The sequence below is a fragment of the Lates calcarifer genome, linkage group LG15 (assembly GCF_001640805.2).
Source record: "Lates calcarifer isolate ASB-BC8 linkage group LG15, TLL_Latcal_v3, whole genome shotgun sequence".
NCBI classification, from domain to species: Eukaryota; Metazoa; Chordata; class Actinopteri; family Centropomidae; genus Lates; species Lates calcarifer.
In genome coordinates this window covers 21,535,531-21,549,175 of record NC_066847.1, presented here as the reverse complement: position 1 = coordinate 21,549,175, position 13,645 = coordinate 21,535,531, and the positions used below count along the sequence as shown (strand labels likewise).

General features: G+C 42.1%; 1 protein-coding gene across 1 annotated transcript; it reads left to right on the top strand.

The window, feature by feature from the left end:
- Positions 1-499: 499 nt before the first annotated feature.
- si:ch211-257p13.3 (kinesin-like protein KIFC3) lies at positions 500-13,593 on the top strand. Its single transcript, XM_018689219.2, has 21 exons — positions 500-822; positions 1,352-4,280; positions 4,480-4,599; positions 4,848-4,944; positions 5,077-5,234; positions 5,367-5,619; positions 7,707-7,879; positions 8,330-8,395; positions 8,661-8,798; positions 8,908-9,105; positions 9,207-9,380; positions 9,942-10,089; positions 10,215-10,345; positions 10,452-10,563; positions 10,647-10,828; positions 10,909-11,013; positions 11,102-11,232; positions 11,328-11,448; positions 11,539-11,668; positions 11,939-12,168; positions 12,265-13,593. The coding sequence occupies exons 3-21, from the start codon at positions 4,501-4,503 to the stop codon at positions 12,388-12,390; spliced, it is 2,772 nt and encodes a 923-aa protein (XP_018544735.1). The 5' UTR covers positions 500-822; positions 1,352-4,280; positions 4,480-4,500; the 3' UTR covers positions 12,391-13,593.
- Positions 13,594-13,645: the final 52 nt, after the last annotated feature.

The following is a 13,645-nucleotide window of genomic DNA, read 5'->3' as shown; positions in this document are numbered from 1 at the left end:
TAGATTACAGCCCAAACACATTATATTGTATTATTTATTGCTTGTTTTTCTGTTCGTTTATTTTATTTTTTAGTCTCCTACAAACTGCCATTAAATAAATGAATAGAAATCTGTCAATGCTATATCTGAATTCTTTCAACATCCTATGAAGATTTTTTCTTGCTAAAAATCTATATTTTCAAAAATCCTTACTTAATGTAGGCTACGGTACTAAATATTACTTAAATATCGATGTTTTATAAATGGTGTGCATACATTTATCTTGTTCAAGTTTATTTGTGGAACCCAGTTTCATGCAAAAGCAATTCAGAGTGCTTTACAAAATGACGAAACAAAACAACAGAAAGCACAACTCAAGTAATTATTCAATTGATTCATAAGACGTTTGTTAAATTAAAAGTTCCTATTAATTAATAATGATAACTCTGCTTGCATAGTGTCAGAGTTTACGAGAATATGTGAACTCATCTTTTAGAGCATGCGCAGTGTCCAAATCCGCAGTTGTCACATGTCAAAACAAACGTATTTCTGTTCCTACCTAAAGTTTGGTCCTCTGTGCTGCTTGTTTAGCTTTGCACTGACCTTATGCAACACAATATATTGGTTACAGCTGTATTAGATAACTTCAGACACGTTCATTACGAGCAAAGCGCCCTTATCTGTTGCCGTTTTCAACAGTAGCGTTGCTAACATCGCGGATGTTTACTGGAGTGACACTGGCCTTCAGGATCAATGGCGTCCTGTGTGACAGAGTGGATAACATCATGTACCAACATCGCTTTGTCTGCCACTGCGCTGTATTGTTCTTATAAACTCTTTAAGGTAGATATTATTCAGTATAGTGACATTATAATTTACTTAATTTCTAGGGGCTGAGCTAGTCAATTAGCAGTTTAGTCATTGTTCAAGCATAAATGCCAACTATAATGTGTTTTCTCTCTCTAATATGTGAAGATTTGCTTCTTTTCCTTCTCATTGATCATAGTTAACTGAATATTTTTAGGTCTTGAACTTTGTTTGATATTTGATATCTGATATTGTATAGATTAAATGATTATTGGTAAACCGAGAAATAATTAGTAAAGTACTCAATGAAAATATTGAGTTAGTTGTAGCCCCAGAGACTTTAGTTTTCCTCAGCTACCTTCACTGCCAATTTAATTTTTTTTCCATTGGGTGTTTTTAAGCTAAATTTCTATGTTCATCTATAATATAATAAATATGCATTATACTGACTGACATTTCTGTAAATTTTAATTTAAAGTTCCAGCCATTTGTTGAATTTTTCACTTTGTACTTTTGCTATTGCCTCTGCATTCACCTCTCTCTCTCTCTCTGTCTCTCTCTGCAGAACCACAGAGCTCCTTCAGTAGGCTTTTTCCTGCTTGGACTCTCAGCAGCATTTTGCCTCTTGCATCCTTCTAGCTCATATGTAATATCTCTCCAGAGAGAAGCGGAGTGGGCCGGTGAGGTTCTGGCTCCGGCGCTGGTTTCCTTCGACTTCCTGTGGCTCAGTCAAGACCACAACACGGCACATATTCTCCTGTGTGGCTCCTGCCTGCTGCTGGGACTGTGGGACTGGCTCTCAGCAGATGCTCTTACAGTGATGAACCGCTGCCTGGGCCTGTCCTCCCTGTCCTGCTGCCTCACGGTTTGCCTATTTGCTGGTAATGCTTTGGGGGCCCTGGGCGGAGTGGCCCTCAGCCTTCCTTTACTTGTGACTCCACAAGTTGGAACGAACACTTTTGCTCCGCTCATTTCTCCAGCTGCTTCTGAGGGATTGATGAAGTGGTTTTTGAAAGGGTCCTTGTCGCTAGGCTGTTGGGCCTCAACAGAAGCCCTCGCAAAGTTTCTCTTGGATGTGACTGATCGATGTGACATAGGCCTTTAGTAAATCAGTAGAGGTCTGGGTGTTTAGTCAGAATCTGTGTATCTGTGCTACTAAGACAAATTTGACAGACACAGAAATTGTGTCTAAATTAATGTGCCTAACTAATAAGCATTTTAGGACATTTGTGAGGAAGATTTAACCTAAGTTTCCAGTTGAGCTGAAGCAGTTCACTGGTCAGAGAATTAAATGTTAATAATTTTGATAATAGATTAACCAAGCAATTTTAAATTATAAAACACAAATGCCAACTTTAGCTGCTCCAAGCTTCTCAGATTTGAATATTTGCTGCTTCTGCCTTTGTTATATCACTGTAAGTTGAATATCTTTGGGCTTTAGAATGTGTTGGAACAAAACAAACCATTTGAAGATGTTACCTTGGGCTCTGGTAAGTTGTGACAGGCCCTTTTCCTATATTTTGTGCTGTGTCATAGACTAAACAACTAAGCAAATAATGGAGAGATAATTGATAGTGAAAATAATCATTGGTTGCAGCACTAGTTTTCTACATTGGGGGTCACAGGGACTGAATGATAACATGCTTTTACATGTGGACGTTAGTGGACAGAATACAGGCAACAATAATGTTAATTAACAAAACAAAAAAATAATTAATAAGAAAAAATTAATATCACAAAACAGAATATCCTTATATAGTATTAATTTACATCATACTGTGCACTTAAAAGCAGAAAATCAATTCAGATTATTAGCATGGTAAGTTACAACTCAAAGTCTCAAGTATTTAAGAAATAAACATAGAAGAAAACAGTAGTTATAATAAAGACAGATAAATTGTGTATGAAATTACAGAGTCCCACAGTATGACAACAAAAGACTGTTGCTTGCGTTCACCTCTGTGTTTAGAATTTGTGTGTTTTACTGGAATATACTGTAGCTGCTACATCAAGGCCTTGGTTGACCTTCAGTGGTCACTGTGTAATGCTGCACTTTTATTTATATGAACACACTCATTTGCATGAGAGGACATGACCACAGTTTACACTGACAGCCCATGGTGGCATTGTTTAGCCTTATTAGTCAGACTGGAAGTGCCTGGGTGACATTTGTGATGCCATCCAATTTATTCTGTGATCATTTCAGTGAATGTCCAGCAGGCTGTACTTTCTCTCAAGCTACTGGCATCACACACACATCTCCCTGCTTACAGTTTTAGTGTTTCCAAAAACATCTAGTTGCCTCAGAGTCTGGGTCCTGTTTGTTCTGCAGCCTCAGCAGGATCACTGTTAAAATATCTGCAGTGGTCTAAGCTCTTGGCCCCACTCTTACCTCATCTTGCCCATTTGATACTTATCAATGCACTTTTTTTAATCACTCCCTTGATTTTTAGCTCCTGGAATGTCAACGGAAACGACCTCATCCGTTTGACTCACCACTACTAAAATGATGTCTGTACAATGTTGTTTGTCCTTGCAAGGTATTGATATTCTCTACAGAGATTTGTAGTGGACGCTGCAGATTTTCTCTCAGGATTTCAGAGTTGTAAACAGCTGCCTCAGCAGTTTTACTGCAGTATACGTGCAAGCATCTGTGGCTCTGTGCCTGTCTGTGGGACGGTGCCTTTGTCAAACCTCAGGCCGCTGGTGACCAATGATATTTTCAACATCAATCATTTTTTGTGCACATTTGTGAGTTTGAAGTGCCAGTATAATTATGGTAAGTGTGCTTTTTGTAATGATTTCTCACTCAGTTCATTTTTTTTTTTTTTTTTTTTTTTTTTTTTGCAGAGTGTGGAAGTGTTTAAAAATGTGACACGTTGTACTTTTATTTATTCTTTTATTGAATTGCTTTTCATCAACAAAAATATTCATTTTCACTAAAGGGATATAAAATTGTCTTGAATAAATTATGTGCCTGTTAACCCCATTTACTGTGTGTAACTTCACACTGCATTTCAAATATCTCTTAGCTCATCTTCAGTTGTCCAGCTATTGTACCACTTAGTCCTTCTTCATCCAACATCTCAGTATTTGCAAGTGCATCATGCAGCAGTTGCTCCTGAAACCTGGCTCAGGCTGTTGGTATCAGCATCAGCCCCCACAGCTGAGTCTTAGTCTCCACACTTTTGTCTCTTCACTCCACCACTGCAGCGGATAAAGAAACTGCAGTGAGCATGCTCACTGCAGATGCAGCCTGTGGATGGAGCAAAGTGGTGAGGAGGAGGAGAAGGAGGAGAAAGGGGAGGAGAGAGAACGGCTGAGAGGGAGCCACACAGGAGCTGCACACAGCACCGGGATGCTGTTGCAGCTCTGAGAACAAGGTTCTGCATGGGAAGATTTGTCATTGACAACACGGATGGAGTGTGAGAGAGGAATACAAATGATGGGAATGTCAAATTGTCATCACCTAAGAGAAGAAAATATGTGATAAGGTAAAGAAGATAAAGCATTTTGCATCAAGGAATAGAGTGACAGTTAAGATAGAAAAAAAGAAGCCCTGATGTATTGAGACCAGTTTTACCATTGTGCATCCTTTAATTATCATTAAAACTAACTGTCATAGAAATATCAACATAAAAAAGCATTTCTCCTGCATGACAGATGTGAATGTGTATACTGTGTCATTTACAGAGACTCTTGGATGGTGTGGAGATGTACGCCTTTTACTCCCTTTTAGTCTACATCTTCTACACTGTCTTTAAGAAGGAGGAGGAGGAAGGCTTGGAGGGGGCGTGTGGATCTTCCTCAGATGTACGTCTAGCCACATCATGTCCAGCCTCGGGGGGTCCTCTGTCGGGAAAGCTTTTTGTTTTTTGTTTTTTTATTATGGGGAACATGCATGCATTACCTACTACATGACAGTTAAAAAAGGTTGCATGCTCCCTCATAAAGGATGTCCATGTCCGTTGTGTCACTGCATGTAACTGTGTGCGTTTCTTTGTATGCAATGTATAAATGTTTTGTGCATGTCTGACCCCCATGTATGATGCTTTTCTCAGGAGCCAGGACCTGTTTCCATGGAAACAGGGAGCAGGAGGAAGGATGGCCACACCCCCAAAATGGGAAAAAAAGCTTGTGCTCGGCTTAGTGAATCAAGTGAGTGCACAAATAGTGTATTTATAGAACAACATAAAGGCCGTTGCGTGATGTGGATGGTTTCCACTGATTGATTCATTTATACACACATTCCATCACTCTTTATTGTTTATGTGATTTGTTGACATCCAGGCAGTAGCAGTGACAGTGATGAAATATCTGTGAGTGATGAAGATGAGGAAGATGGCCCCGACATCCCAGCATGCACTCCTCTGGCTGCTTTTTTGTCCTTCAAACAGGAGGCTGAGAGGAGAAGGGCCTCGCAAGTTCAGCTGGAAACAACAGCAAAGGTAGAAAAACTGTGTCATCACCTTGACTGTGTTGCTCACCTGACACAGGAACATAAATTCACAGTTCCCCAAATAGGAGCTTCTGCAGTGTTATTAAACTTTGTGCGTGTGTGTTCTGTCTGTACTGCCCAGTTGGCAGAGTCTCCCCTGGTGGCAGTGATGTCCCACTTGCTGAGTTTTCTGGAGCAGTACTCCCACTTCCAGCAGCTGCAGCAGCAGGCCGACCAGTACCGCGTCCAGTTGAAGAGGCACCGCGTCCAGCACCGCCGGCAGATGAAGGCCCTGCGAGCCTCCTACCGCCAGCGCCTCAGGGACAAGAACAGCATCATCAGCAGCCTGGAGGAAGCCATCAGCCAGCAACAGACCCCCAGCCCACTGAGCGAGGGTGAGGGAGGAGGAGATGGGTCAGAGAGGAGGGGGAGGGGAGATGGGGGGAGGGTGAAATTAAGGTGCAGGAAGGCAGCGGGTGTGTGAGGATGATGAAAAACAGAGAGAGGTAGAGGTCATAGGGCTGTTTTAATAAGTGTGCAGATTGGCTGGTGTGAAAAGAAGAGCAGAAAATTGCAAGAAGGTCCAAAGGTAGATTTATGATATGAGACTGATATGAGATCATCTGATAAATGGCGAAAGATCCATTAGGAGGACAATAAATACAGAAGGCCACTCTCTCATGCTCATCATAATAGGTGTATATCCATGGGTTATGTAATATATATCACAATGATCTGTGCTCTCATTTACAGTGGTGGAAAAATGTGAGCAGGATATGAAAAGAAGTTTTTAAGATGTAGTTCTCTTCAGTGTCCTATGATGTGGTTTTTCCATTGTTGGCTTTGCAAGATTAGATTTTTCCTCAGCCAGGGACACACTGTACACCTTTAGCAGAGGAGCAGACTGATTAGATTTGTGTGGGTGTTGGTGTAAGTCAAGTTGGCATCAGTGATGTCACAAAGGCCAGACTAACACTGTACAGCTGCATCTGACCTCAAAGCTTTCCATGTTGGTATCTGCTGTGTTTCACACTCGACCAGATGCTTGTTTGACCTCAGAGCAGAAAGGCAAAAACTACCAGCTCCGCTCTTTGCTTTGCATATATTCAGCGTGTTAGCAAATGCATGACTCCGTGTAGCTGTAGACGGATCAGACTCCTGTCCTCAGGCTGACCGACACAGCCTCAGAGAAACATGTCAGTGTGTGTGATAACCAGGCTGGGTCATATACATCTCAGTGTGTGGGTGTGTTTACTCTCATTAGCTGCAGGACAGAGATGAACGCCTATGTGATACATGAGTGTGCGGCAACTTGGATAGTGACTCTGAGGCTCTCTGTTGTGAATAAATCATGGTCGTGAGTGCTGTTTTATTCCCTACAAATGCACGGACAAGGTCTGGCACATGCTTGGTGCCACGTGTACTCGTGTTGGACTAAAAATAGCCCGGGGTCTGTGTCCCAGTGTTACAAGGCTGTTGGCTTTGTTTGTTTATTGTAATACAATGTGCAGGTCTAAGTGGAGGAGTGTTGCTGTGTTTTCTTGAACGTGCAGTATTTTCCATCACTTATACCATTTAGGTGTTTTCTAGTCAGTGTTTGATCTTGTAGAATGAATGGCTGGTGTTTCATTCACTGGCCATTCATCAAGAATGTAACAAAAAAATCAAGCTTACTTTTTCATTTTTATTATTACGTTTTTCAGATGAAGGAAATATGTTTTCTTGCATCAGTTCAAGCTGCTGTTTTAAAAGTCACAAAGTTGTCTCAGTGTCCCCGCAGACTATAATGGCTTCACGTTTCTTGCAGACACGTTTCTATCACCAGCCCTGATGCGCAGCTGTAGCTTCTCCTCCAAGTTTTTGTTTCTCCCTTCCTGGCATCACCACCTCTCCCTGCACCATTCTGACACAGCAGACCTGACATGGCGTGTGATAAAATTAGCATAAAGCGTTGCCATAAAAATCAAAGGTGACAGAGCTTAATAAATCATTGAGGAGGTGGAAAGAGATTAAAATGCTGTTGGGCATGCTGCTAAGGTTCCTGTGGAACAATGGAGGAGCTTTAGCATCTTATAAATGTGAATCTTGGTTCTGCACGTGAGAGCTGTACAGGTCTGTAAAGTTGCCCTAGAGACTTGAGAGTGAAAACGATAATGCTAACTTAACTGCAATACACAGTGACTAGATGGTGTGTGCAAGTGCGTACCTAATGTTCATTAATATTACACACACACACACAAGCATTCAAGCGTACTGTGCCAATTGGCCTTAAATGAAAAAGCCTATATATAGAAAACAGGTCAGGGGAAGTTCAAAGGATATCAGATGGTACTATTTGTGTCAGTGACCTGATATGACAAAGGGTCCAAAGATGACAGAATTATTTATTTTGCCATTCTGGCCTCAGCCAGTATTTAGGCTGCTACTGATGATGATGAAGGTAAAGATGCTGATGATAGTGTCTTATTTTTACATCCTCCAGGTGAGTCCAGCAGTGACGCAGGGGCACAAGCTGGGGTTCACAGGCTGGTGGAGTCTCTGTACGGCCTGCAGGGTGAGAGGAGCAAGCTGAGGGGAGAACTCCGCCTGCTCCACTCGCAGCTGGAGCAGAAGGAAAGAGACCGACACTCTCGCATACAAGCCTTTCAGCAGCAGGTAGGCAGCTGCGCATTAGTTCACTCCCAAACACTGAATCCACTTTTGAAAAATTTGCTTAAATTCATAAATTATCAACATTTTCTGTTAAAATATTATTTCTTACAAAACTGAGTCATAACTTTAAGAAGTAGAATTTTTATTATGTTTTATTAATGTCTATAAGTGTTAGGGAAGAGAGGGTGTCATCATTTCCAGCTTATGGTCACACACAATTTCTGTACATGCATATCTTCATAAATGTGTTATGCCTTTTAGGTCCTGTGCCATCGTGCGTATATGTGACTGTTGTAAATGTTTTATGTGACTCTGTAATCTACCCTACGCTGCCATTTTGGCCAGGTCTCTCTTGCAAAAGAGATAATGCACTGTATCTTAAGAGACTCCCTGTTGTAAAAGTAAATGTCTCTCTCTTTTAGTAGACTTTTAAACTTTTGATTTCTCACACAGATTGATGAGCTCAAGAGTTGCATAGAGGAGCGTGAAGAGGAGCTGTCAAGATTGAGAACTGCCACCGTAAGTGCTGTGAACTATTGATTTAATCACTCATCAAGTCTTGCATACTCTGCATACTCCCACACCCGTTGGATTAAAAATAGTGCAGTAAAAATGCCAAACACGGGTCAGCATGTTTTATGTAATGCTTTAATTATAAATCTGTGATGAAGATATATTCATCTGCAAAGATATGTATGTGAGGAATTCACATGACAAAGTATTTTGATTCTGATGCGTCTCTCAGTGTTGTGCCAGAACTCCACATTATGTTATATTTCCTCAGGGGGCCACAGACTCAGAGAAGCGAGTGCTGTGTCTGTCGGCGGAGAACGAGAGTCTGAAACAAAGCCTGAGCGTCACTCAAGGCCTCCTGCAGCAGCTGTCAGCCATCCCCTCCCAGTCCAGCACCATGCTCATCAAGGTGAGACAGCACCAGCACAGCTTGAAGGCTCGCTGACTTGCTACCAAGGCAGCCATTTAATCACTGCAAACACAAATACTAATTGACTTTGTTTGCTATGATCTGCCAGGAGAATGAGAACCTCCGCAGCAGAGTGCAGCAGCTGGAGATCTCCTTACATCAGCGTGCCGAGCAGCTGTCGCAACTGGAGCGACAGAGCGAACAGAGCGAGTGGAGGAGAGGAGAGGAGCTGAGGAAACGAGAGGACAGGGTGAGGGAGCTGCAGCTGGAGTTAGACAAAGAGAGAGGCAAGGAGCCAGTGGTGAAGGTAACTCAAATATTAAAAGTTTTTTTTTGATTGGTTTGAATGTTAAATAGTGGCTTTTGATCTAGATGACCCTAATGAGATGTTTTTTTTTTCTTTCCCAGTATGTCACCCAGACTGTGGAGGTGGAATCACCTGCCACATTAAAGCACCTGACCAAAGCCAGACAGAGGAATGAGCTGCTGTCTGAAAAGCTGTCCAATCAGAACGAGCGGTGCAAACAGCTGGAGGAACAAATCAGGAAGTCTGATGAATACAGCTGTAATCTGCAGCACAAGGTAACGAAAAGAGGTGACAGAATTCATGCTAAAATAGTTTGGAATTAATTCTTATGTGTGACTGACTTTAACATGCTGTATAAAACAATTTAGAGCTTCTCTTCTCTCGTGTTTTTAGACTTAAAACAACTGTACTACACCAGTTTTCATAAATCTTGAGGTGAACTATCATCTGGGCTCTTGACAATAATGCCCCATAATAATGCTAAATATCCATCAGTACACAAATTATTACTGTTGGCTGCTGGCCACAAAGAGGCAGGGAAACTGGCAACAAATCCCAGATGGTCCTCCTGATGCCATCAACTCTGATTAAAAAAAATGAAAGAGACAGACCTGACACAGTCCACAGGGGTAAATAAACCCAACCCAGTTTAGGGAGCAGATGATCAAAGGGGAGAAAATCAGAGGCAGAAGGAGGAAGCTTCCACTTCACCGCTGGAAATTCACAACCTGGATCAATTTCATTGACAGATGAACCCATTACAGAGCCGAACCCACACAGATTGGACCAGTCGAGTTGACAGATTGACAAATTGGTGTGCTGAACCTTTTTTACAGATTGCAGCATATGAGAGAGAGATCAGTAAGCTGAGAGAGGAACTGCTGAAAGAGATTGGCCACTTGGAGGAGAGGAAAGAGGAGGCTGTGAAAGCTGCTGCCAACTGCTCGGCAGAGCACTTTCAGAACCTGCAAGACCAATTCTTCAGTGAGTTACGCATAATTCAACCCCCAAAGAAAGAGATTTTGATTTCTACTCACAAGAAAAAGAAGAATATCTTTGTCAAAACTTTATTTGAGTGTGTCTTTTAAATGGATTTTTCTTTTTGTCAGCGTTGCAGAAGCGTCTTACGGCACTCCCACCAACTTTACGCTCCATGAAGACAGACTACGCCAGTCTCAGGAGCCAAGTTCGAAACTTCTCAGAGTTTTATGGAGCAGCTATAAATGAAGCAAAAAAACAGGTTGACATCACGTCATTACTTAGTCCCGGTGTATTTAGAAAGACATGCGACCAAAGCAACAAGTACAACTAGTAAAGAGTTTTTTGCTGTTTTATGTCTTTGGCAGATCTCAGCAGCTATCAGTGAGATGTCCGAAGCCAACAAAGACCTTCTGGAGAAATACAGGAAAGAGGTTGCATTGCGCAGGAAGTACCATGAGCAGCTGGTGGAGCTTAAAGGTACGCAGAGGAAAAGAAATATACTGTAAAAATCCCTGCAGAAAATATAAAATGTGTCATTGAGTGAACCCCTCTGTTTTTAGGCAACATCCGTGTGCTGTGTCGTGTGAAGCCTGTGTTGAAGGAGGACCAGCATGAGGAGGGCCAGTCTGTGGTGGTGACGACAGACCCCAACAATGAGTCGTCCCTCAATGTCCTGAACAAAGGGAAGGGTCGCATCTTTGAACTGGACAAAGTCTTCCACCCTCAGGCCACACAGGAAGAGGTAGCAAAAATGAACAACGTATGACTATGAAAGAAATATCACCGTAGCAAGAACCCTAACCCTTGATTTACCACCACCAGGTCTTTCAGGAGATTGAACCTCTCGTGACGTCCTGCATCGACGGCTACCATGTCTGCATTTTTGCCTACGGACAGACAGGCTCTGGAAAAACCTACACCATGGAGGTTTGCTCTCCAGTCAGCTGCAATGTTGTCTCCATACTGATCTGGTGTATAATACAAGGTCGCAGGCTAAGTATCACTTGGTTTACAGGGCAGTATGGAGAACCCAGGCATCAACCAGCGAGCCCTGAAACATCTCTTCAGTGAGATCGAGGAGAGGAAGGACATGTGGTCTTACACTGTCACTGTCAGTTCTGTGGAGATCTACAACGAGGTGCTAAGGTAAGCTTCACTTTCCTTCTAGCCTGCAATATGGTTTAGAGCTAAAAGATATAAAAAGGCATGTTTTATTGCTTGTGTTATATATTGCTTCTCAGAGACCTGCTGAGTAAGGACGGAGAGAAACTGGACATTAAGATCAACCCGGACGGAACAGGACAGCTGCATGTGCCGGGCCTCAGGGTCATCGAAGTTAAGAGCTTTCAGCACATTAAGAAGGTGACAGATGTTTGCTAACTGTGTTTTAAGCAGCCTGTACTGATGTGTTTTAAGGAATCACTGACGCTAAGTATTCTTGCATTTGGCCAGATTTTAGCCACAGCCCGAAGGAACAGGATCACGTTTGGTACTCAGATGAACCAGCACAGCTCTCGCTCCCATGCTCTGCTCTGTATCACCGTCCAGGGCACTGACCTTGCCACAGGCTCCAAAACCACTGGTCAGTCACACATGGATTATCTACACTTTCCTACACAGAAAGTGTTTCAAATGTATGATTGAAGTTAAAGTCATATTTGGAATTCCCTCTCTCTTTTTATTAAAGCTGAGGACAGTCTAGTTATTAGTCATAATGCTGAATCAAGAGAGAGAGGCTGAGAGAGAAAGTAAGAGAAGCTTCTGATCGGCATTCAGTCAGGCACACATGCATCCAGAGATGATTGTCTTCATCATTTCATCCATTCATCTGAATTTGCTTTTCTTCCCTCAGGCAAGTTGAACCTGGTGGACCTGGCCGGCTCGGAGAGGGTATGGAAGTCTGGCGCGGAGGGAGAGAGGCTGAAGGAGGCTCAGAATATTAACCGCTCTCTGCTGGCGCTGGGGGATGTAATCCAGGCTCTGAGGGCTCGGCAGACTCACATCCCTTTCAGGAACTCCCGCCTTACGTACTTATTACAAGACTCCCTGGGAAAAGGAAGCAAGACTGTCATGGTGGTGCAGGTATGATTACTTTGACATATTTGCAGTAAATGACATTTGAAGTCTTTGTTGATGCTTGTTTGTGAGACTTGTTTTGTTTCAACCTCTCTGCTGAAGGTCTCTGCTCTTGAGAGTAACGTGGGAGAGACACTGTGCTCACTGAAGTTTGCCCAGAGGGTGTGCAAGGTGGAGCTGGGTCCTGCAGCTAGGAAGATTGAATCTGGTGGAGGGCAGTGTGACTGACCGCCTCGAATCACCAGGGAGCCATGAACGCATCAGTCAGATTATCACCCCCTAAACAAATGAGTTATAAAGCTACAGTTTCAACAACATCAACAGCAATGCTGCTCAAGGGCTAAATCTGTGGAGGTCTGTTTGGCACCCGAATGCCAACCTTCAGCTGAGGTTAGGTATTGAGGATATTGTCCTCCTTCTTGACATTGTCTGCTTCTGACAAGTAATAACCCTTTATTGTTAGATAATCTGCATGCAGGAGTATTTATCCATCTACTCTTAGTGCCAGAACAACCTCAGACTCCCCTAAGGTGTAAGATATGATGCTTCCTTGAATACAGTATCTCAGTTTCTTTGTATTTAATACCAAAATCCAGGATACACCATATCCTCAGTGATCATTAGTATTTAGAGCAGCATCATGTCCTAACAGGTTTAGTAAGCTTCTAGTGCCACAATATCAGTGCTTCGGTTTTTGCAGTATTAATCATATTGCTATAAATGTTTGTAGTTTGTGAGCTTCTTCTCCAATGTTGTATATTTTTGAAGGTTGTAGTGTGCAGGAGAATCTGTTTTGCAGCAAAAGTACGCGCTATTAATCATTTCAATGACACTTAACGTCACATATCTGTGTAGTTTTTGTGAAGTTCAGAAAAGCAGTGATAATTTGCCTTTTGAGAAAAGAGGAAAGTCATTGAAAGGAGCTGGTGGCCTTGTACTAGAGTGGTAATATAATGAACTGTGCAATATCCTCCTTGTTGAGGAGACAGTTTGGGCCTATGTGGACAGAAGATGCACTTTATTGTGAAAGGAGCGTTTCAGTTCAGAAAAGGTATTTAGGTGCTTGCAATAGATATCACTAGTGAATGTCATATCAGAAACAGCGTATTGTTATCTGTTCATCATCATTCCTCTATTTATCACCCATTGGATCAAAACTAACTTGATTCCAAGTGTAGCAAGACATTAATGTTGCAGTAACTAGCACAGAGGTCACTTCATGATGATTACAGAGTACATTTTCAGATAATTTTCTGAATAAACACAATGTATTTAAAGTGTCTTTTCTCTTATTGGATGCTCAGTGATAAGAAACAATGAGATATTTGTTGCCAGTCATCCCACTCACTCTCTTACATTTTGCTGGGCAATATGACACAAATTAGTCTACTGTTTGTTATACTGTGGTAGCTAATACATCAAATATTATTTTCATGAAGATATTTGTATGATATTGTGGTATGATAGTAGGATTTTGATTTGT